Genomic DNA, 21,181 nt, shown 5'->3' with positions numbered 1-21,181 from the left:
CTAGATCTTGAGACAATGTACATTGGTATGGAGGTAATATATGTGCATATATGTAGGTGTAACTGTACGTGTAATTGATAGTGGATGATTCAGATATATGTATCTGTAAATGTTCACAATGATTTATGCTACAGAAAATTAGTTTATTATGCTAGATAGGCAAGCTTGTAAAAAATAGTTTGCAAGCTTACTTTAATTTTCATATTCATAAGAACTACTGTACTGCCACTTGTGAAAAGAGAATTATTAAATCCTCCAAATGGTCTAATAGTTTCGTTACATACTCTTTAACTGAGCACTCTCTATGAGTAATTTAAGTCCTAGTGTATATTACTCATCTGCATTGGCTATTATTTAAACCAGACAGTATTATTAATAATAAAAATTTATATTATTTCTTTTTTTGGCCTTTTAAATTTTCTTTTAATTCCAGTTAGTTAACACACTAACTGGAATTATATTAGTGTTATATTAGTTTCAGGTGTACGATACTGATTCAACAGTTCGCTACACCACCCTGGGCTCATCATGACCAGTGAAGTCCTTAATCCCATCACCTATTTAACCTATCTCCAGCTCCCCTGCCTTCCGGTAACTATAAGTTTGTTTTCTATAATTAAGAGTCTGTTTATTGGTTTCTCTCTCTCTTTTCTCCCTTTACTCATTTGTTTTGTTTCTTAAATTCCATATATGAGTGAAATCATATGGTATTTGTCTTTCTCTGACTTATTTCACTCAGCATAATACACTCTGGCTCCATCCATGTCATTGCAATGGCAAGACGTTTCATTCTTGTTTATGGCTAAATAATATTCCATTATATGCACATACATATGTATATAATGGGAAGTTTCCATCATTTGCCTGTTGTAAATAAGGCTGATATAAGCATAGGGAGGCATGTGTCCCTTTGAGTTAGTATTTTTCTATTCTTTGGGTAAATACCCAGGAGTGTGATTACTGGATAGAGTAGTTCTATTTTTAAATTTTGAGGAAACTCCATACTGTTTTCCACAGTGGCTGCACCAGTTTGCGTTCCCACCAACAGTGCAAGACTGTTCCTTTTTCTCCACATCCTTGCCAACACCCGTTGTTTTCTTGTGATGTTGATTTTAGCCACTTGACAGGTGTGAGGTAATAGCCCATTGATTTGCATTTCCCTGATGATAAGTGATGATGAATATCTATTCATGTGTCTGTTGGCCGTCTGGATGTCTTTTTTGGAGAAATGTGTGTTCATGTCTTCTGCTCATTTTTAATTGGATTATTTGTTTTTCAGGTGTTGAATTTTGTTTTTTAAATATATTTTGGATACTAATCCTTTATCAAATATGTCATTTGCAAATATCTTCTCCCATTTTGTAAGTTGCCTTTTAGTTTTGTTGATTGTTTCCTTCTCTGTGCAGAAACTTTTTATTTTGATGAAGTCCCAATAATTTATTTTTGTTTTTATTTTTCTGGCCTCAGGGAACATAGCTAGAAAAAAGTTGCTATAGCCAATGCCAAAAAGGTTATTGCCTGCATTCTTTTCTAGTATATTTATAGTTTTGGGTCTCACATTTAGATCTTTAATCCATTTTGAATTTATTTTTGTGTATTGTGTAAGAAAGTGGTCCAGTTTCATTTTTTGGCATGTTGCTGTTCAGTTTTCCTAACACCATTTGTTGAAGAGACAGTCTTTTTCCCATTGTATAGTCTTTTCTGCCTTGTCAAAGATTAATTGACCATATGGTTGTAGAAATAAAATTTGTATTATATCTTAATGATTACCACACTTAGTTTTATCAAGATTAACAAAACATACAGTTGTAGCCTGTTTAATTCAAAGTCTTCTTCACTTCATAACTTGAAGGATTTAGCAGTACTGTAAAATTGCTACCACCTTTTGGATGTTTTTTATGTATTTATTGAGTTTATATCAAGAAATGAAAATATTCTTGTAAAACTTTATTTACATGTTTTGTCTCCATTGCACTGTTATTAGAAACTCAGCCCCAGTCTGTTCAGTTCTCTTCTTTTTCCATGGGGTTGTATAAGGATACCAAGGAGCTTACACCGTGTCAAAGATTTGGGGGCAACGTTTGGTCATTGGTAGCTTCATGACCCAAAGTAGCATTTGCCAAGAGTTTCTCATTCTTCTCTTCACTTAGTATTCCTCCACCACAGGTCACTGCCCCTCTGTCCTTTGAGAATCTTTGGTCTCTTGTCCTCAGTCGTCTTAGTCCTGAGATATCCCTACTTTCCTCAGAGCTCTAGCATCTGAAGAATAAAGGCCTTACAATGTAGAACTTGGCCTCAAGTAGAGGAACACAAAGAACAATTTGAAATCAATTCTGTTGATTTCCCATCCAAATCTTCTTTACCCCATGAATCAAGAAAACAGTTCTTCAACAGGTAGAAATACACAGCAAGCTCTCACTGACTTTGGTTTTCTTTTGATGTGTTCGTTCATGTGCTGAATCATTTTCAACATACTAAATGGCTAGGTTTTTCTCCAACTCAAAGTGTCTGTAAGATTAGGAAACTCAGAAGGTCTTTATCAGCTTCTCTGATCCATCTTCCACTGTTTGTGGCAAAAGATACTGTTTAGTGAGTGGCAGAACTCTAAGGAGACGTGACAGGGAAGGAAATGCCATCAATATCTCAAAATACTACCCTACCCCATCTTTCTCTCCATTAATTCTCCTAAGACATTTCTTATTGTCCTATGAGAACTTTATAACTTTCAATTTAGAGATGTTGAAACTGGGTCTGGTTACTGCTGGTTAGTTTTCCCAAACCCATCTCTCAGTCTTTACCACCTCTTTGAATAGAGATGCTCTAAGTGTTAGCAAAGCACTCTGCTTAATGGCTACGCTGGCAATGGATACCTGAGGTCTAAAATGAAAATGAATATAACAAAAAATTTTATTAAATAATTAATAAAGATGAGAATGGAAAGGCTCAAAAGCCCAGAAAGACATAATACATTTTAATGTTCTAGTCCCAAATGTAAACATGATGGAAATATGACACAAAAACATGTATACATTTAATATGGATGTCATAGATATCATACTATCAAATATATGAACAAGAACCTCAACCCCTTATCCTTGGAAACAAACTAAACCACATCAATTATTTGATAAAGTAAGTGTGCTTTTCCTTCCACTTATAAGTTCACTGAGTTGTGTTTTCTTGAAAGTCAGAGTCATAATTTTAGAATATTAATATGAATATTATGCATATTAACTCATTTTAATTAAGTGCCTATCTGACTTCTATTTGAATGGTTCATCAATCCAAACATATATAATTACATTTAATGTTGCGGATAATTAACCGATGAAAAAAGTAGTGGTCACAGATATACTACTCAAGATGGTCTATATTTGGGGGTTTATTAGGGGAAATCAATGACAAAATACACATTTTAACAGAAATGTAGATTGAATGTGCAAAGTATGAGTATTATGAGTGAAAAAAATTATGGATGATTATTTTATTTTCAGGTTTTCAAATGCTCTGTAAAAATATGTGACTTTTGTTTTTCAAAAAAATACATCTATTAATATATATATAACAATATAACAATGTTTCAAGTAGAAGATAAGTAGATAGGGTTATATATATTTATATATATATATATGTAACATATAGGGATATATATATTCATATATACACATACATATATATGTAACATATAGGTGTGTGTATATATATATATATATATATATATATATATATATATAACCTAACCCCTCCAGGGGTTTTATAAATATGCCCAAGAGGCCCACAGAGATGATAGTTTCAGAGTTGCTTAGGTGAGTGAAAAACACTGAAAATGTCAAAATCACTTCTTCTAAATGCTGGCTCTACTCCTTCAATATCACTTTCGAGTCTAAGTTCAACTTCACTACTGAAAGAGAGCTTATCTTCAGAGATCTATTTGATGTGGTTCTCCCCGCAAAACAGCTTTGGATCTGTTGCCTCAAAGGAAACCAGTTGCTTTGGATGATGGTGAATGTGAACCTGAGGGGACTCTTGTCCTAAAGTTGTGTGGTCAAGGGGAACACACAGAGTTGCTCCCCCATAAACAGAATGTTTATCCGTATCAGGGGCCATTTATCTTATCACACTAGCGCTTTTTACCACTGTATTCTAGCTTCCATGTTCTGCCTTCTTTTGCTCTTGCCTCTAGTTTTATATTTGGAGATAATTTGAAACTGCCTCCCAACTATCTTTCTTTTCAGGCACAACAAGCTAAAACAGTTGGTTTTGGGGCCACCTGGGTGTCTCGGTTGAGGGTGAACTGTTGATTTCAGCTCAGATCATGATCCCAGGGTTGTGGGATTGAGCCCTGTGTCAGGCTCCGTACTAAGCATGGAGCCTGCTTGAGATTCTCTCTCTCCTTCTGCTCCTTTCCCCAGCTTGCACACTCTCTCTCTCCCTCTCTCTCTCTCTCTCAAATAAATATATAAATAAACATTGGGGTTTTCTTCCCTCAAAATGTATGCAATCTTGATTCATATTTAATTAAATGAGAGGTGGATCACCGCTCATTTACTTGTTCTCTGTCAGGATAATGTCATTCATTCTGTGAACATTTTCCTGGGCCAGTAGAGGTCAGTGGATGTAGGAAATGTCTCATTTCTTCATTTTAATTAATTTCTAAACGTGTAATGAGTACTTTGAAACTTTTTCAGGCTTACAGAATTTTGACTGTGGAATTCTTGAAAGTTCACAATATTAACAATTTTCATTAAAGCTCTCTCGTCTTTGTGAGACTCTTGATAGCTACATGCTAGGTTGGTAGAAATTTATTAAAACTCCATCATTAATTTTGAAAATATATAAAAGATTTAAACAAGTAAACTTATCACGACCTACTTTCCATGTGCGTTGTGAAAGGAAACAGCGTAAGAAACTGTTATTAAATCATTAAACAAATGAGAGTAAATAATTGATGTGAACAAATGAAGTTTCATAAAGAACCAAAAAATAGATAAGGCAATAAAAAAGGATTCTAAAACTCATTTTGCCTTTTGTTTTTTTTTTGAAATGGCAAAGATTTTTATTTATGCCTACCTGTTTGTTTGTTTTAGTCACTAATGTTATCTTTTAGTCCATCATAATTGTTCTTTTTTTTTTTTTTTACTATGAAGGAGTCTTTTGTTTTACCCTTAGGCTTGAATCACCCACCAGGTCCTTGATCATGGAGGCTCCTCGAGGGGTCCAGGTCAGCGCTGCTGCGGGAGACTTCAAGGCCACCTGCAGGAAGGAGCTCCATCTGCAGTCTACAGAGGGGGAGGTGAGTTCCCAGGGGGCACAGAGGCCCGTGACTGCTCCTCAAATTAGATGCATGTTCCTCCAGGTGAAACATGATGAACTGCTTTGTAAAACAGCTTAAATTATGAAAATATAGTACTTCTTGAATATGAAATTTGGTAAACCTTCTGTTATTTTCTTAAAACAAAGCCCCACTTATTTTCTAGGGAACGACTTCCATTCATGAGTCAGTTATAAGTGGGGCATCTAACTTCCTGTAGTTTCAGAATTGACAGATAAACATAGTTTCAAGATCATATCAAGAATAAAGGCAGGCTTTTCTTTTTCTTTTTTTTTTTCTCCCTCTTTTGGTCTTCCAGAAAATTCTTCCAGGAATTACTTGGGATGTTTATTTCTGTAGAAATGGTTCCTATGTGTCTTCTAAAAGAAAAATGAAACAAGTTATTTTACTACTTAGCCAGATTGTCATTCCCTAGATAAGGAGGTAGATACATGGCAATATTTTTCTCCCATGTTACTTTATTTCCTCCAAGAATCTCCTTTAAATCTGTTCTCATTCCATTAAAGATCACTCACTTCCTCCCCTCACTGAAGTGATGAAGAACCCTTCATCTTCCTTCTGCCAGCTTTCACTGCAGTGCCAGAGGCACACGTTCATTTCATGTACCTTATTTGCTATATACATTGTGATTATTGTATCAGCAGAATTACATTTTTGTCACTTCTGGAAATTCCTCAGCATTCGGTCTTCAGGTATTACCACTCCCCATTACCGCTCCATGGCTCTTTTCTGGAACTCTGAAGAAATACTGTGTTTCCATTCCCTTACCCTCCACATCTCTTAGCCTCTCCTTCCTAGTTTCTATTTCTCTGTCTCCCTGTGCCTCACTCTGCTTATTCTTTCAGCCATACATGCTCAGGTTTCTTTTCAGTATCTAATTTCTTATTTAATCCCTCCACTGAGCTTTTCATTTTAATAATCTTGCTGTTCCCTTTTAGGGTTCTCATTTGTTATTTTTTCAAATCTGCCTGGACATTTTGGTAGCTGCTGTTTTGTTTGCTTGCTTTTAATTCTATTTTAATTATTTCAAATCCTTACACACAGCACCTATTGTGTATATTTTTACTACAACTCTCAAAAGCCTTGAAAGTCTAAATCAGTTCTTTTTACTGTTTCTACCAATTAAGTCCCAAAGTATTTTCTTCCTTCTTGTGTTAATTTTATTCTAAGTTTATAAAGATCAAGTTGAGAAGAAAAAGAATGGAAGAATAATTTGAGAAAGATGCTCTAAAGCATTTTATACGTCTTCAGATGTAAAGATGAAGGCACAAATGAATAGAATCAAAGGAGGATGTTCCTTTGGTTAAGCCATTATCTCAGTTGTTGATTCACGATAAATTTTCCTTATAAATTTTGTTACTTTCCTATAAACAAACTTACTGGCAGGGCCATATTAGCATCTTAGCAGATATTACAACTTAAATGATCTATTAAATGATCTATCACAACTTAAATGTAACTTCCTAATATCTTAAGAGTATATCCATATTACCTTTCAAGATTTCTTTCTACTACAGTTACAGAATACAATACTTTGTCTACCACAAGATAGAAACCTTTCTTAAATATCTTGCATCCTTTTTGAAGAGTTGCTTTTATCATGATAATTATTGCATTCAAATTATTCATAATGAATCACACCATAATAAATATTGGTTGTTATTAATCTCTGTTCTGTTCCTATTTACTCAGCACTTTACTTATGTTCTTTAATTCAGTGCATCAGCAGAATGAATCCTTGGATTCAATTACAGGTTAGCATTTAATTGTGAATTGAATATTAGGCTATAAATAAATCATAGCCAGAGATTTTCAGCTGTTGTCATTTTTTATGTTAATAATATAAAGACACAAGAAAGCACAGCACTTTATAGTAGAATAAAATTATATCTAATTTTCCTAGGAAAAAGTGTGAAGTTATTTAAAACTTTCTCTTTGTTTCACTAACTATGCACAGAAAGGCGGATTGATCATTTACGACACAAAAGAGATAGATATAAAGTCCCTCCCTTAGACTGTTTTTGAAGTCGTTAAGATCAAGACAAACATGGCATTGAGGTAACAAAGTAACAGACAAAATGCTTAAGAATGAAATTGCACGCAAAATTCTGCACTGATGAAGATTTAGGCGTTTCAGACATAATATTGCAAGGAATTTCAAGTTCACTTCTGAGGACGATCTGAATCATAATATAGGGGGAACTTTGACAGTATTAAAACAGCGCAAGCCAAAAAAAAAAAAAAAAGCACATTCAATGCAATAATACAACATATTACAAGGTCACTGGGGAAGGAGAAAAAATTATTTTGCAAATTTAGATTTTCTATAACACTGATAGGCCTGATTTCAATGGGTAAGAAAGCGATGAATGAGTTCTTGGTGCAGAAAAGACAGTGGATGGTGATATAAAATCTCAGGCATGTGATCCTGAGTACCACGGAGAGTTTTAGAACAAATGGATTATATGGTTTATATGGGCAATATAGAATAGAAATATCAATTTTAGAATATGGAGGGTGAACAGTATCACAGTAACTGCCTTCGCAGAAAAGAGATATGAGCAAGCCTGTTACCGGACTCGAGTCCTTGGACCCAGCAAGGATAGAAATGAGGCTGAACTCCAAATGTAAACGCACAGGCAAGGCTTTATTGGGGCTAATGCTCGAGAGCCAGGGAGGCGGCACAAAGGAAGGAATCCTCAGGCTGACTCCCTGAGGAGAGGTCAGGGAGAATATTTTGAAGAAACTTAGGTGGGAAAAGGGGTGCCATGTAAGCATCTAGAGGCGGGGATTTATTAGCACCTGTGCACTTAAAGATCATGCTTCTTCATGCATCGCATGTTTAATTGACATGTTAAATCTCCGCCCCTGGGTATGATTTTTAGCATTATAATGAGGGGGAACGTCAGTGTAAGTTCAGTACTGGGGTCCATGATGGTGCAGACTGGTTTGCAGACTGGACTGGGTTTGCTCCTCAACTGGTACTTTGCTCTGGAGAAGTGACAACAGCCCGTAGGGAGCTCTATGAGAAACGTGATCTCAGTCAGCAGGCGGCAGGGAGTTTTTCAGATACACAGGGGCTTGTTCCCAAGGTCCCTGAGGGATTTCATCCTCCTTATTCTTAAGGAGAAAGGATAAAAGGTCTCATTTTCTGAAACTGCTTCCTGTTGCATGAGGCCATTGTCCCTGTCCTAACCTGGATGGGTAAAAATCTCTCATGGACTGTTCTACTGACTTACAGGATTTGAATCTTCTTATAGAGGTACAGGGTGGAATCCTTGTGCTACCATTAGCTTGACTTGGAATTGTTGGACCCTGGAGGACACAGATTTTACTAACAGGTCAAACAGACACCAAAAATAAGTAGCAGGAGGATAGCCACCAACAGTCTCAGGAGAGGTAAATATAAACAAACAACAAACAAACAAACACCCAGAAACAAAAGAGAGACTGGGGAGGGCATTTTTGATTGTTGACCAGATATAGTTAAGATCTGTCCCTAAACTGTGCCGATGCAGGCAGGATGCCTGCTCATAAACCCTTTATGTATTTACTTCAATTTTTCCTGTGTTAATTACATACGCACAATAGGTTTTGTTAATAACGGCATAAACTCCACCTTATTCAACCAGCAATTAGGTAATTAATAAGAGGCATTTCTGTGACAATAAAAGAAAAACACAAGTTGATGGTTGGAGCAAATTATAAACCCAGTTTCTGAATCCTGACTACTGCGGTGAGAAGATTTCTGGATGTCAAGCTCGAAGCACCGTCAGATGGAGTGGGCACAGACAGCAACAGTCTGATGCATTTTTTTCTGGTTTGTAGTTCAAATCCTCTGGTGATCTTTTTGAGGGGCCCAGAGAGCAACAGGCATGAAAAGTGTCTACACAGGAGCTACCGTGGCCATTTCTCTGAGATGTACCTCAAGTTGTCTAGCTTTAGTGTGCAAGGCTTCAGGAAAAGGAACAGTTTTACTTCTTAGTGATTCCAAGACAAGAAAATGCAAGAAGATGGAAGCCATAGTTTGAAGAGGCATAGCCAGATGTTTGAGGAAACCAGAAGAATTCAGGATCCAGACCAGTCTTCTAGGCAAACAATAAACACTTTAAAGATAATTGATCAGAACTAGAATCTAACATCCACAAAAGGTACGTTATTGAAACATACTTTGCCCTCTAAAATCATCCTCATATTCATCAAACATAACCAAACTAAAACCAATTTGTTTGTAAAAACAAGTCTAGTTTTAACAAACTTGGTCTAATTATTTGTGTAAGTACAGCAAGAATAGTGATTGACCACATAAGTTCTTTTAAATCTACTTTGCTGGAACTTTTGTAAGGAATTTTACTTTTTACTTTTTATTTTACTTATTTATTTTTATTTTTTAAAGTTTTTTTTAAGTTTTATTTTTAATTTATTTTTGAGAGAGAGGGTGAGCAAGTGGGCAAGGGGTAGAGACAGAGAGGGAGAGAGAATCCCAAGCTCCGACAGTACAGAGCCGAAGTTGGACACTTAACTGCCTGAGCTACCCAGATGCCCCTGTAAGGGATTTTAGTTTGAACTTTTAATAGCCTCTCCAGGCCAGAAGTCAAGCCAGATACTTGCCATTAGAATTGCCTGAACTACCTGTACATTTGGGTGAATTCTTCTTGAGGTCCCCAACATATCCTTAGGAGTCTGCACCTGCCAAGAAGTGACTTTACTCACCCCGTAAGGCTGCTGGAAACTCTATAAGCAAGGTACCAGGCAAACAGTTCCAAGGGGCACTTTTGGCTCCATAAAGTCAACTTGAGTTCCTTAAAGTTGTCTCGTCATATCAGTTTATCCATACCTTTCTCAACTATGACATTCCAGTCAAAGTCTTGGTGATATAGTCAGTGTTTCCAAGGGTGTACTGTTACAAGAATGAATTCTTATTGAACTTATGTAAACAATTATAATTGCCATGAAAGAAAGAATACTCACTGAGAGTTTCTGAATTTTAAAGGATTCAGGTAGGGAGAAAAGTGAAAGGTCTTAACTTATTTGCAAAGGAATGTTTTATCAAATTTCTGTAAGACATAGACATCATAGGAGAACATGTTTCCTGCAGTCTGAAAGAAAAAATGTTAGTGAACCAGCAGTATTTTTTTAAAAAGTTATAAAAACTATGTATTCAGTGGGTGCGTGGGTGGCTCAGTCAGTTGAGCGACCGACTTCGGCTCAGGTCATGATCTCACAGTTTGTGAGTTCGAGCCCCGCGTCGGGCTCTGTTGCTGACAGCTCAGAGCCTGCTTCTGATTCTGTGTCTCCCTCTCTCTCTGTCCTTCCCCCACTCACACTCTTTCTCTCTCTGTCTCAGAAATAAATAAACATAAAAAAAATTTTTTAAAAACTATGTATTCAGCCCCCATTACTAATTGTTGTTCTATTTAAATACAGTTTTCCCTGCAAGTCCAAAAATTCTTACCTAGTTTAGTTTCATGATATTAAGGGTGTCAAAAACCTGTATTTTCAAAAGTTCTTTTCATGAACCTCTTTGAGGTTGAAAACATTTGCAAGAGCATCAGAACAATGACTGTAAATGACAAGACTCAAAAATGGACATGGTTAAGGATCTGATGAGAGTTCATTATAGTGTAGTTGACAAGGAAATCCAGTTATTTCTGTAACATACATTTTAACAATTAAAATGTCAAGTGACAACCTTATACCAGGACATATTAAAGCTTTAGGGATTTCATATGATTTCTGGAATAGTTATTTGTAAATAACTTAATTCATAAAGTTGCACTCATGTAATTCATATAATTTCTAGAACATTGACCCATAGAGTATAACCTAAGAAAGTTTATTATCATTTGTTTAATAATGCCTCCCTTATAACTTAACAAACCGTATAAACAAGCACATGCCTGAATAGGATCATAGATTACTATAAATCTTAATATTCCAAAGACAAATACATAGGATTATACAATTGTTAGCAAAATTTAGCTCCTTTAATATTGAAAGATTTCATTTATTTATTTAAGTAATCAAAGACCTAACAAAAACAAATATGAAATCTTATTTTTCTGGATAAAGAAAAAAAAATTTCTTTATAATTTCTTATTAAGAGCAGACCAACAATGCAAGAAAACCTTGTCTCTTTAATAGAAAAACCAAACTTTATTTTTATACCAGTGTACTTTTAAAACTCATCTATTCTAATCTTAGTCCTGACCACATGACATTCTTTTCCAAAGATTCTCTCCACAAACCTTCTGCAGCTTTCTTTTTCATTCAGATTTTGTCCTAAGCCTTCTCTCTCTAAACAGTCTCATCTTAGGACAAAATTACTTTCTTCCTGCAACAAAAATATTTTCTTCATTCTTTATGCCTCTTTAAACATATTTCCTTTTTTTTTTTAATTCAGTGTTGTTTTCCTTCTCATTTCCAGCAGTCTCAACTACATTTATCAGAATTTTAAGTCTTAGAAACCTCAATTTCTGGTAAAAACTAGGTAGTAACCAGGTATGAATGGTCTGTTACAACAGTATTTTCTTTACTTTTGTCAATTTACAAATTTTTTGGAAATATACAAATACATTTCATAATTTTTAAAAACATGAACTTTTTTATGGTACAATCATTTAATATAGCATAAAAGATGTTTACCAACAGATTCAAATTTATCTTTAGTTTTTTTGTAATAAGCCAAAAGCAGATGAATCTGTTGAGCAATTAACGTGTTAGTATTTTATCTTATTTTGAAAAGATCCAGATTCCCAATGAACTTAACCCAATGTATCACTTAACCTAGCAAAGCTTTAAAGTTTTAGGTTACCAAAGATTTTGAAAGCTATAGACCTTTTTATTTAATTTACTTATTCTTAACAATTGCCCATGAAAACCTTAGGAGACAGACAAAACCTAACATTATTTTAAGTCATTTTTGCTGACAAATTGTAACAGATAAAACATGAATGTAATAAACTCAGGTACAATGAAAGCTTGATGGTGATAACTCGGAAAGACATGTTTTTAATTAAACCAACAGCCTTGAATTAGCTTGAATACCAAGGATGTTGCACCTGTGTCCACTAAACAGCCAATCTGTTTGCTCCCCGCTGTCCATTTTACTTGGTGCTCTTGTGGGGAAATTGAAAGTGAGCGCTTTAAGTCTAGGGGGGCTCTTGGGCCGCCGATGGTGCTGGACGCCCCAGGGATGGTACAGGAGGAGGAGCCAGCAGCCTGAGTGGCCCCAGTGGTGGTGAGGGGACAGGAGGAGGGGGAGGAAGAGATGGCAGGGAGCCCCCGGCAAGGCCAGAGGCAGATTTTAAAGTTTGGACAATCATTTCTCCATCTCTGTCTCTTGTCTCTCCCTTCTGCCAAACATGTTTTTTCTCTGGTTGCCCTTTAGCCCCCTGGGGGAGGTCAGGAGCAGGTAGTGGGTCGGACATCAGTTCTGGTGCTCGTACTCGGGGAGGTGGATTTAGGATTTCTAGTCGCTCCCCATCTCCCTCCTCCTTTTCCTCAGTATTCTGATTATTGGGATTATTATTGGGAAGGGGGTCAGATGTCTTAGATTTTTGTTCCTCCTTACTGCTCTGGAGCATCAAGTAGGGCCCTTCCCGTGAGGCATCTGTATTATGGAGTAATATATAGGCCTGAATGTAAGGAAGTTCATCCCAGATCTAGTGAACTTAAAAAAAATACGGGTTAGTTTTTATCTGAGTGGTTTTTAGAATGCCCAGTTTTTACAAGTGCTTGCCTTTAAACCAATTACATAGAGCTCCTTTACAAATTAATTTTAGCAATACCATCTGGAGATAGAAAAAATATCTCGTATTTATAACACATATGGACACATATACACAAACAAGATGCAAACAAAATCTAGCCTGTTTCACTATTTGTGGAGAAGACATGACAAACCCGATTTCTAAATATCCTGTTTTTATTAAAACAAACCTAACTGTAAGATAGCATTATAATTTATGGATCCATTAATTATATTTTATTTTCCATTTAGAACACAGCTGACTTTGTGCAAAGATACCAAAAACCGCAGCAACAAATAAATCAAATGAAGCCTAGAATACCTGGTTCCTCCCCAAAAGTGGGAGGCTTCCCTGATTGAATCAAACGGCTTCCTAGGTGTTGGTTGTTTAGTCGTATAGCCAGCTTTTTCTAATTCTGTGTACAAGAAAACTAATTTAGACATGTCAGAAGAGCCCTATTTGAGACTCATGTGATCCTTAAATTTTTTCCACCTGGAGAGCACGAGCGGTAACCCTCAACAGCTCAAATAAAAGCAGGACCATCATCTTAAATTGAGGGGGTCTGGCTATCAGGTCTCTTTGCCGACATACCTGTGAGGTGCTGAGACGTCAGAGGGGCACAGAGAGTGGGTGCTGGTCCCCCATTGCCAGTCCCAGAGGAGCCCCGGGGGTTCTCAGCCGAGCTGCTCCAATCTCCTGTCCCTTATGCCAGGAAAGGTCGGCCCAAAATGAACAAAGTCCAACAAAATTTTAAAGAGAAAGGAAAAAAGAAAAAGTTTTATTCCGGTCAAGTTAGGATAGCTGCTGGGGGTACCGTCTTCAAAGAAGAGAATGCTTCCAGGGAAGGGGGGTCCAACTACAAATCATGAGAGGACTTCTCAGACAGTTGTAGGCTTTTAAGTTCCGCGTATGGGCAAGACCGCATGGCTTTAGTCTCGTGGGGACTGAAAGGGGGGGTTTACTCTTCATGTTTGGAATAGTCCATTTTAAATTTTAAATGAGGCAGGTCTAAGTCCACAGTTGAGTACACAGATACCAAAAGTAAACAGGTTTTTAAAAGTTTATTTATTTTGAGAGAAAGAGAGCCCCAAGCAGGCTCCGCACTGTCAGCACAGAGCCAGATGTAGGACTCAATCTCCCGAACGGTGAGATCATGAGCTGAAATCAAGAGTCTGATGCTTAAACTGGGCCATCCAGGCAACCCCAAAAGTAAATAGGTTTTCAAACAAAGTTACAAATCAGGGACCTCCCAGAGGGGAGAAAAGGTGGTTTTAAAAAAAAGACAGAGGGACAAAGAAAAGGAAGCCCAAAAGCGGACTCTAACTCTAGCCCAGGAACTCTAGCCCCTTACCGGGTTAATCGGTCCTGGAGGGAATCTCCCAAAATCACCGCTCAAAGGGACCTAAATGGGAGTCCCTTTTTCCAAAGGTACTGGTAGCAAAGATAAGAACCAGGGGGCTCCTGCTCCGGTGGGAGCCTTCAAATGCTCCAAGTCTGTGGGTGGCGTCAACTACCTTCTGAAGGCCCAGGCCGGCTGCACCTGCAGGGCCTGGGACAGGTCCCTGCCACCTGCGAGGAGCGGAGCCCTGGTGCAGTCCGGTCACTGAGATTATGTCCTTCTGTTGAAGGAAGACACGGGAGCAAACAAAAATGCTAAGAGAAGATAGAAAAGAAAATCCTGACAGGGGTGAAGGGATGGGGCCAGAGCATTGCCTGAGGGGCAGTGAGGAAAAGGGGAGGCTGGAGACCTACCAGTCCCCGACCAGAGAGGCCTGGCGGCCCTTCAGTCGTGGGCGTTGGTCCGGGTCTAGCGTCCCTAGTTCTACTGGGTCGCGTCTCATCTTAGGGCCCCTTCCTGGTCCACAGATGGACTCGGGTCCTTGGGTCCAGCAATGGTGGAAATCGGGCCGGACCCGAGATGAAAAAGCACGTGCTCCTGAGGCTGGAGCACCAGGAAGGCGGCACAAACGAAGCAATGGCCAGGCTGACTCTCCAAGGAGAGATCAGGGAGAATATTTTAAAGAAGCAGGTGGAAAGAGGGTCGAGTGGAAGCACCTGTGCGCTTAAGGGTCCTGCTTCTTCAAGTGTTGCTCTCGTTTAATTACCATGTTAAATCTCCACCCCTGGGCATGATTTTTAGTATCCTAATGAGGGGGGGAAAGTCAGTGAAAGTTCAGTACTGGGCTCCGTCTTGGCGCAAGCTGGTTTGCCCGGGACTCGCTTGCCTCTTAGCTGGTGCTTTGCTCTGCAAGAAAACTCATGGTGGCCAGCAGACAGCAAGGAGTTTTCCAGGTGCGCAGGGACTTGTTCCCAAGGTCCCTGAGGGTCTCACAAACATGCTGCGGAAACCTGGCAAAGCTGGGCTGGAAAGGGTCGACGTGAAACACCTCTTTTCACCTCACGATTTATTTTTTCTATCTCAAGCCAAGACAATATCATTTCCAAAAGCCCCACGCATTTAAAGTTATTAATAAAATATACGTCCCCTAAACGGGTGAGGGTACAGTCTGAATCTCAGAAGTTCATGGAATTAAGTGCTGTCCTCTGACGACAAGCTGTCAAGAGTAGAGACTGGAGAACATGGGGGGGGGGGGGGGTTGCTGCTCTGCTCACATCAGGCCAAATGGTTGAGGCCTCCACAGCTGTGCTTGTGTCCACAGCTGCCACCTGCACACCCTGCCTGTACAGAAACCGCCACTCTCCACAGCTGTTCCCTCAGGCTGCAGGCAGGGGCAGGGGGATGACCAGTTCCGTAGCTGTAGAAACGAGCGGGGCTCCATAGCTGTAGAAACTGTGTCAGCAAAGCTGCGCCAAACTGCCAGGGCTAACCAGCCACGTGGATTTCTGTGCTTACTAATAAATGAACCACTCACAGTGTCTTCCGGTCCCATCCCACAGGAGCCTCTTCAGCCCACGTTCGTTAGCTTTCCATTTCCACCCTCCATCGTCTTATTTATTTGTCCGTGGTTCTCTGGACGAAATACCAGCTCCTGGTGTTTCCTCGGAGCCAACTCCTCTGCAAACATGCAGACCTAAACCCGGCTGTCCCAGAGCTCGCCCGGTAACATGTTTCCGGCAAAACGGAGATTTCCGCTTTCTGAAAGCATGCTAGCTTCTAAAACGAAGTGAGGAAAGTGCGAGCCCAGTTCCTCTCTTAAACCCATCCAGTAGAGAAGTCATCCCTCGGTACCTGGGGAGAAGTGAGCTAAAGAGCCCAGACTATGTCACTAGTTGGTGGTACACTCACTCAGGTCGCTCAACAAGGGGACACAGAGCCAGGAGAAAGGAAGCCCAGCCTCTCTACCCCAAAAAATGTCCTTTCCTTCTGCTTAGATTTGTGCGCTTTTAACTTTCCTATCAGGAAAAAAAAAGTCTCCTTAAAAAAATGAGAACGGGAGCACAGCAGTAATTACGTAACCCTTAAAGAAGTAATTACGGGGTGATAAATTTCAATATTTGACACCTACAAATGAAAGTTTTAATGACACTTTAACTCGAATGTTGTTGGTGAATTCAATCATCCCTATGCTTTCCGATCTACTCATTTATTCCACCACCATTTGTACATTATGTGGAAACTGCATGTTGCAGAGTGAAACACTGTGAAGTTATAAAAAATTTCAGGTATGATTCTATCTTCAAGGAGGATATAATTTAGTATATAAAGGCAGATATAAATAGGACTGTAAAATAGCATCAACTAAGGAACAAAATAAAATATAATAATACGTGTCTATGGGAGAACCAATAAGGAGAACCTTTTCTATGGAGGGTGAAGTGAATGCACTGGGCTTTGCTGGAGGGTGACACTTGTACCCTAGAGGGGAGAGACATGCCTACTGGCGAAGGAAGAACACGATTTCATGCACCAAGCAGTGGCACAATTTTATGCACTGTTCTGCAGCTGTGAACCAAAGACAGCTATAGATCAACCTTGCAAGTAAGAGAGGCAAACAATGAAGGAATGCAGGCTTAATACAATGTTAGGAAGGGACTGGTACTATAGAGAAAAGTAAAGCTGTCAAAGAGAGATTAATGGATTAGTGTTATTTTCATGGAGTGGTTAAGAAAACCCTTTTATAGGTGACCTTTTAGCAGAGATCTGAGCACATCCAAAGTAATCTATAATATACATGTCTCTGGTATATGAACTCTTTTTCTGTCTTATTTGCAGCATGCGATAGATTCCTCCGTTTCAATGTTTTAATTAAAAAATAAAACATAAAGGAGTTTGCTATTAAAAAATAATAAAAACTAAGCAGAACAAGTCAGTCAGAGAAAGACAAATTATGATTTCACTCGTAGGTGGGGTTTAAGAAACAAAACAAATGAACATAGGGGAAGGGAAGGAAAAATAAGATAAAAACAGTGATAAGATAAATAAGAAAAATAAGATAAAAAACCATAAGAGACTCTTAAATGCAGAGAACTAACTGAGGGTTGCTGGAGGGGAGGTGGGAGGGGATGGGCTAAGTGGGTGATGGGAGTTAAGGAGGGGACTTATTGGGATGAGCACTGGGTGTTATATGTAAGTGATGAATCTCAATTTAGACTCTTGAAACTAATACTACAGTAGTTGTTAATTAACTTGAACTTAAATACATACATACTTAAAAATAGTAACAAATACCCAAAAAAGGCAAAAAGCAGAAATCACCCTCCTACCCCCGTTTTCTAACCAGCCCGTGAATAGCTAACCTCACTTGTAAATATCTGGAGCAAAAAAGTATTCCAGGCTGAGGAAATAGGGAGTAAACAAGACCTGAGGCCAGAGTTCTTTTGATATATGGGAGAAAATGCAAATGCTGGAGCAAAGACCGTGACCGGAAATGGTGTTAGAGAGAGGCCAGATCTTGGAGGGCTCCTGAGTCTTGGGAAGGAATCCATATTCATGATAAATGTGGTGGGAGACCATCAGGGAATTTTGAGCAGGGGTGGGGGACAAGACCTGGTCTGCAGTTTGTAGAAGTTCACTAAGCAAGAAGATGTAAAATAGGCTCTAAGAGGACAAGAATGGCAGCTGGCAGGCCAGTTAGGGGGCTATCCTAGGATTTCTGCTGAGAAACAAATAGGACTTGGAGGAGAGCAAATATGTGGGAAATGGAGTAATCTCAGACTCTCCTGTCGATTTAGAGACGCCTGTAGGCAGTAATTAGCTACCTAACAATGGAATGAAGAAATAGCTCCAGAAAGTGGTTTCTTTGCTCATTCAAATTCATGACTCAGCTTTTCTTTCTTTGAAACTTTCCCCCTGCATGTCAAAATGACGTGATCACTGTCCCTCAACGTGTCAAGTCCATGTTTGGAATAAGTGAGGTAATTTTGCAACTTAGAAAATACAGCAAAGGAAGTGTGGCATACAAGTAGTACATTTCATGGAGATTTCAAACCTGATTGTATCTAATAATTGTTGTTAATAGTGTGAATTATCTACTTGGTATATTTCCTTCAGACTCTCTGTCAACACGATTTTATGACTTTTGAAACATCAGGCCAGAGAGTAATTTTTTTTTTTTTTAATTATTAACTGTCCATCCTTTCAGTAACGCCCTCTCCATGCACATCCTTATTTCTTTGTATATTCTTTAGACCAGGCACGATTGAGAAGTTGAAAGGGAGAGACTCTGTCAAACTCATTAATTTTCTGTGGTGTTTGAATAAGTGGGTTGGCCCCTTAAGCAGATTGTGCAGTATTGCTTTTCAGATGGAGGGCTTTCTGTCAGAATGCACCACGTCTCAAAGGAGGAGAGAGCTGCCGAGCTTTTGGGCTGTGCCTTCGGAATGTAATTTGTTTGTTCAACAAAGCGTGGCAGCTAAAACCAATAGCATTGTTTGTCGTTTGGTCTTTCTTATTAGACCCTGTTGTAAAGCTCCGAGGAACGTAGAATGCTAAAATGAATTGAAATGCACTTTCATTTCCCCCTAGATCTTTTTGAACGCAGAGAAAATCCGGCTGGGGAATCTACCGACAGGCTCTTTCTCATCGTCTTCACCCAGCTCCTCAAATTCTCGGCAGGCAGTGTACGAACTGTGTGTCTGCCCCAATGGCAAACTTTACCTTTCTCCAGCGGGACTAGGTTCCACTTGTCAGTCCAGTAGCAGCATCTGCTTGTGGAGCTGAAGTGACTGATTTCTCCTCACACCAGAATAGCCTTTTGTTCCCGTCCGTCTGCTTCACAGTTCTGCTCGGTTTCCCTTGTGATCAGTCCAGAGCTTCTTCGAATGGTCCACAGAGCAACTTGTTCCCATGCAAGCAGGGATTCGCTGCCACCTTCTCTTGTGATTTACTGTACTGCTCAACGCAGAGAGTGTGGGTGACAGAACAGTGGAAAAAAATCACCTTCCGCGGGAAAACTGGATCATAACTTTTGCTCAAAAGGGAGAAAAACATAGGTGCCTTTGCTACGTGAAGTGAAGCACACAGTTTTAGATTTTTGCAGGACCTGGATATGAACTGCACACATACACATTACATAGATGAAATTCTCAGTATCCAATGGCAAGATGAGATGGTTGACCCTGTCAGAAAACTAATTCGACAGTCTGAAAGCACAATTTTCCAATCATCTTTTTGGATGTAAACTTTTATCCCCGAATTTTAAAATTTTGAAGCATTATATAATGCTTGCTTTACTAAAAATTAAATTCGATACATGATTTTTAACAAAACGAAACAAAACAAGACAGAACCCCACCTTGAGTTTTATTTGTTTCTTTGAATTCAGTGTGTTGTTACTCTTTGTCTACTAAGTCTAGAATTTTGTACATTAGGTAATTTTGAAAGCACTCAGCAATATAATCTTTACAGAATTAACAAAATGCCATTATACTGTCATTTGTCAGATCTGAATGGCCTTATATAGTATTTACTTGGCTTTTGCATGTGACGTATTTGCTTTTAACGAAACATCTAATTTATTCCGATATAAGATAGGATTAAGAGAGATCTACTGATGGTATGGAATCCATAGATTTTTATTTTTTTTAATTCACCTGCTATCTTTTACACTAGGTTCTCATAGTACAACTCTTTGTTTTCTCCACTCACTTTAAATTTGACTCTGACTGCTAAAATTCAACCATATCCTCTAAATAAATTAATACTAATGTGATGCATTATGCCGAGAATGGGTTCACTTTCCATTGGAATATAACCTTCAGAATTATATCTATGTATTCTTTTTTATTGGAGATTAAGATTTAAGGATGGTCGAAAGTAAATTATAACTCCCTGCTTAAACAGTAAAAACTATAAATGTTAACAAACATGTTGAAAATGTGTTTACTCCATTACATTCCTATTTTAAGGAATTTGGTTGTGTTTCCTTTCAGCTCTTAACATTTGGTTACCTTTATTAGACTGTTAAACTACCCTGGCATCAGAAATCCTAGCTCCTTTCATTCTCCACTGCTTATTTTTGTAAAGTAGCACGAATAAATAACTCCAGAATAATGCAGATTTGTTGCTCACAGCACTCCTTAACTGGAATTCTTGAAACTTACAGAATCCAAGAATGTAAAATTGTATTTAAGTCTTTCCTATTATGGGAAGATGAGTTAAGGTAAGTCCTTAATTTTCACATGTCAATCAATTTCCTTTTCCCCCATGCACCCGATGGCAGGTGTGTGCAAGCTTCATTCGGGGCTCTGTGACTGTAGATCCTTTGAAAGTCAGGCCTCCACAGCAGCAAAGTGGGGATGGGACCCTGGTGAATAATTTAGCAAAAGTAGGAAAAATTAGGTGATGTAAGCAACAAACTGAACCATTTGGCCAGAATACATACATACCCTTGTTTAGATAACCTAACCTACTGAATGCTTGAAAAAGCTCCATTTTACTAAAATGCATTCTGTACTCAGCAAAAAGTCAGAAAGCTAGCGCACTTTTATCACTTTTTACAATAGAACTTGACTTGTGCTTAGAAGTTATTATAGAAAACTCAAATTCCTATTGAAGTAAGCACTATGCAGTTGCTTACAAAGTCCTATCATAACGTAAGAGTTCAACTTATGTAAATTAAAACATTAGAATTTAATATGAGAAATTCTCATGCTGGGTTAGCCAAGTACACGAAGTATATAACACAAGAAGTTTTGA

General features: G+C 38.4%; 1 protein-coding gene across 1 annotated transcript in view; it reads left to right on the top strand.

The window, feature by feature from the left end:
* The window catches only part of SGCZ (sarcoglycan zeta), a 459,998-nt gene extending 439,480 nt beyond the window's left edge, over window positions 1-20,518 (top strand). Inside the window, exons 6-7 of the mRNA XM_049631689.1 lie at window positions 5,170-5,293; window positions 19,010-20,518. Of these exons, the coding sequence (XP_049487646.1) occupies window positions 5,170-5,293; window positions 19,010-19,204 (319 nt within the window). The 3' untranslated portion in view covers window positions 19,205-20,518. The remainder of the gene's footprint in view (window positions 1-5,169; window positions 5,294-19,009) is intronic.
* The last annotated feature ends 663 nt before the right edge of the window (window positions 20,519-21,181 follow it).

The sequence above is a fragment of the Panthera uncia genome, chromosome B1 (genome assembly GCF_023721935.1).
Source record: "Panthera uncia isolate 11264 chromosome B1, Puncia_PCG_1.0, whole genome shotgun sequence".
Taxonomy (NCBI): domain Eukaryota; kingdom Metazoa; phylum Chordata; class Mammalia; order Carnivora; family Felidae; genus Panthera; species Panthera uncia.
This window is presented reverse-complemented; position numbering and strand designations above follow the sequence as displayed.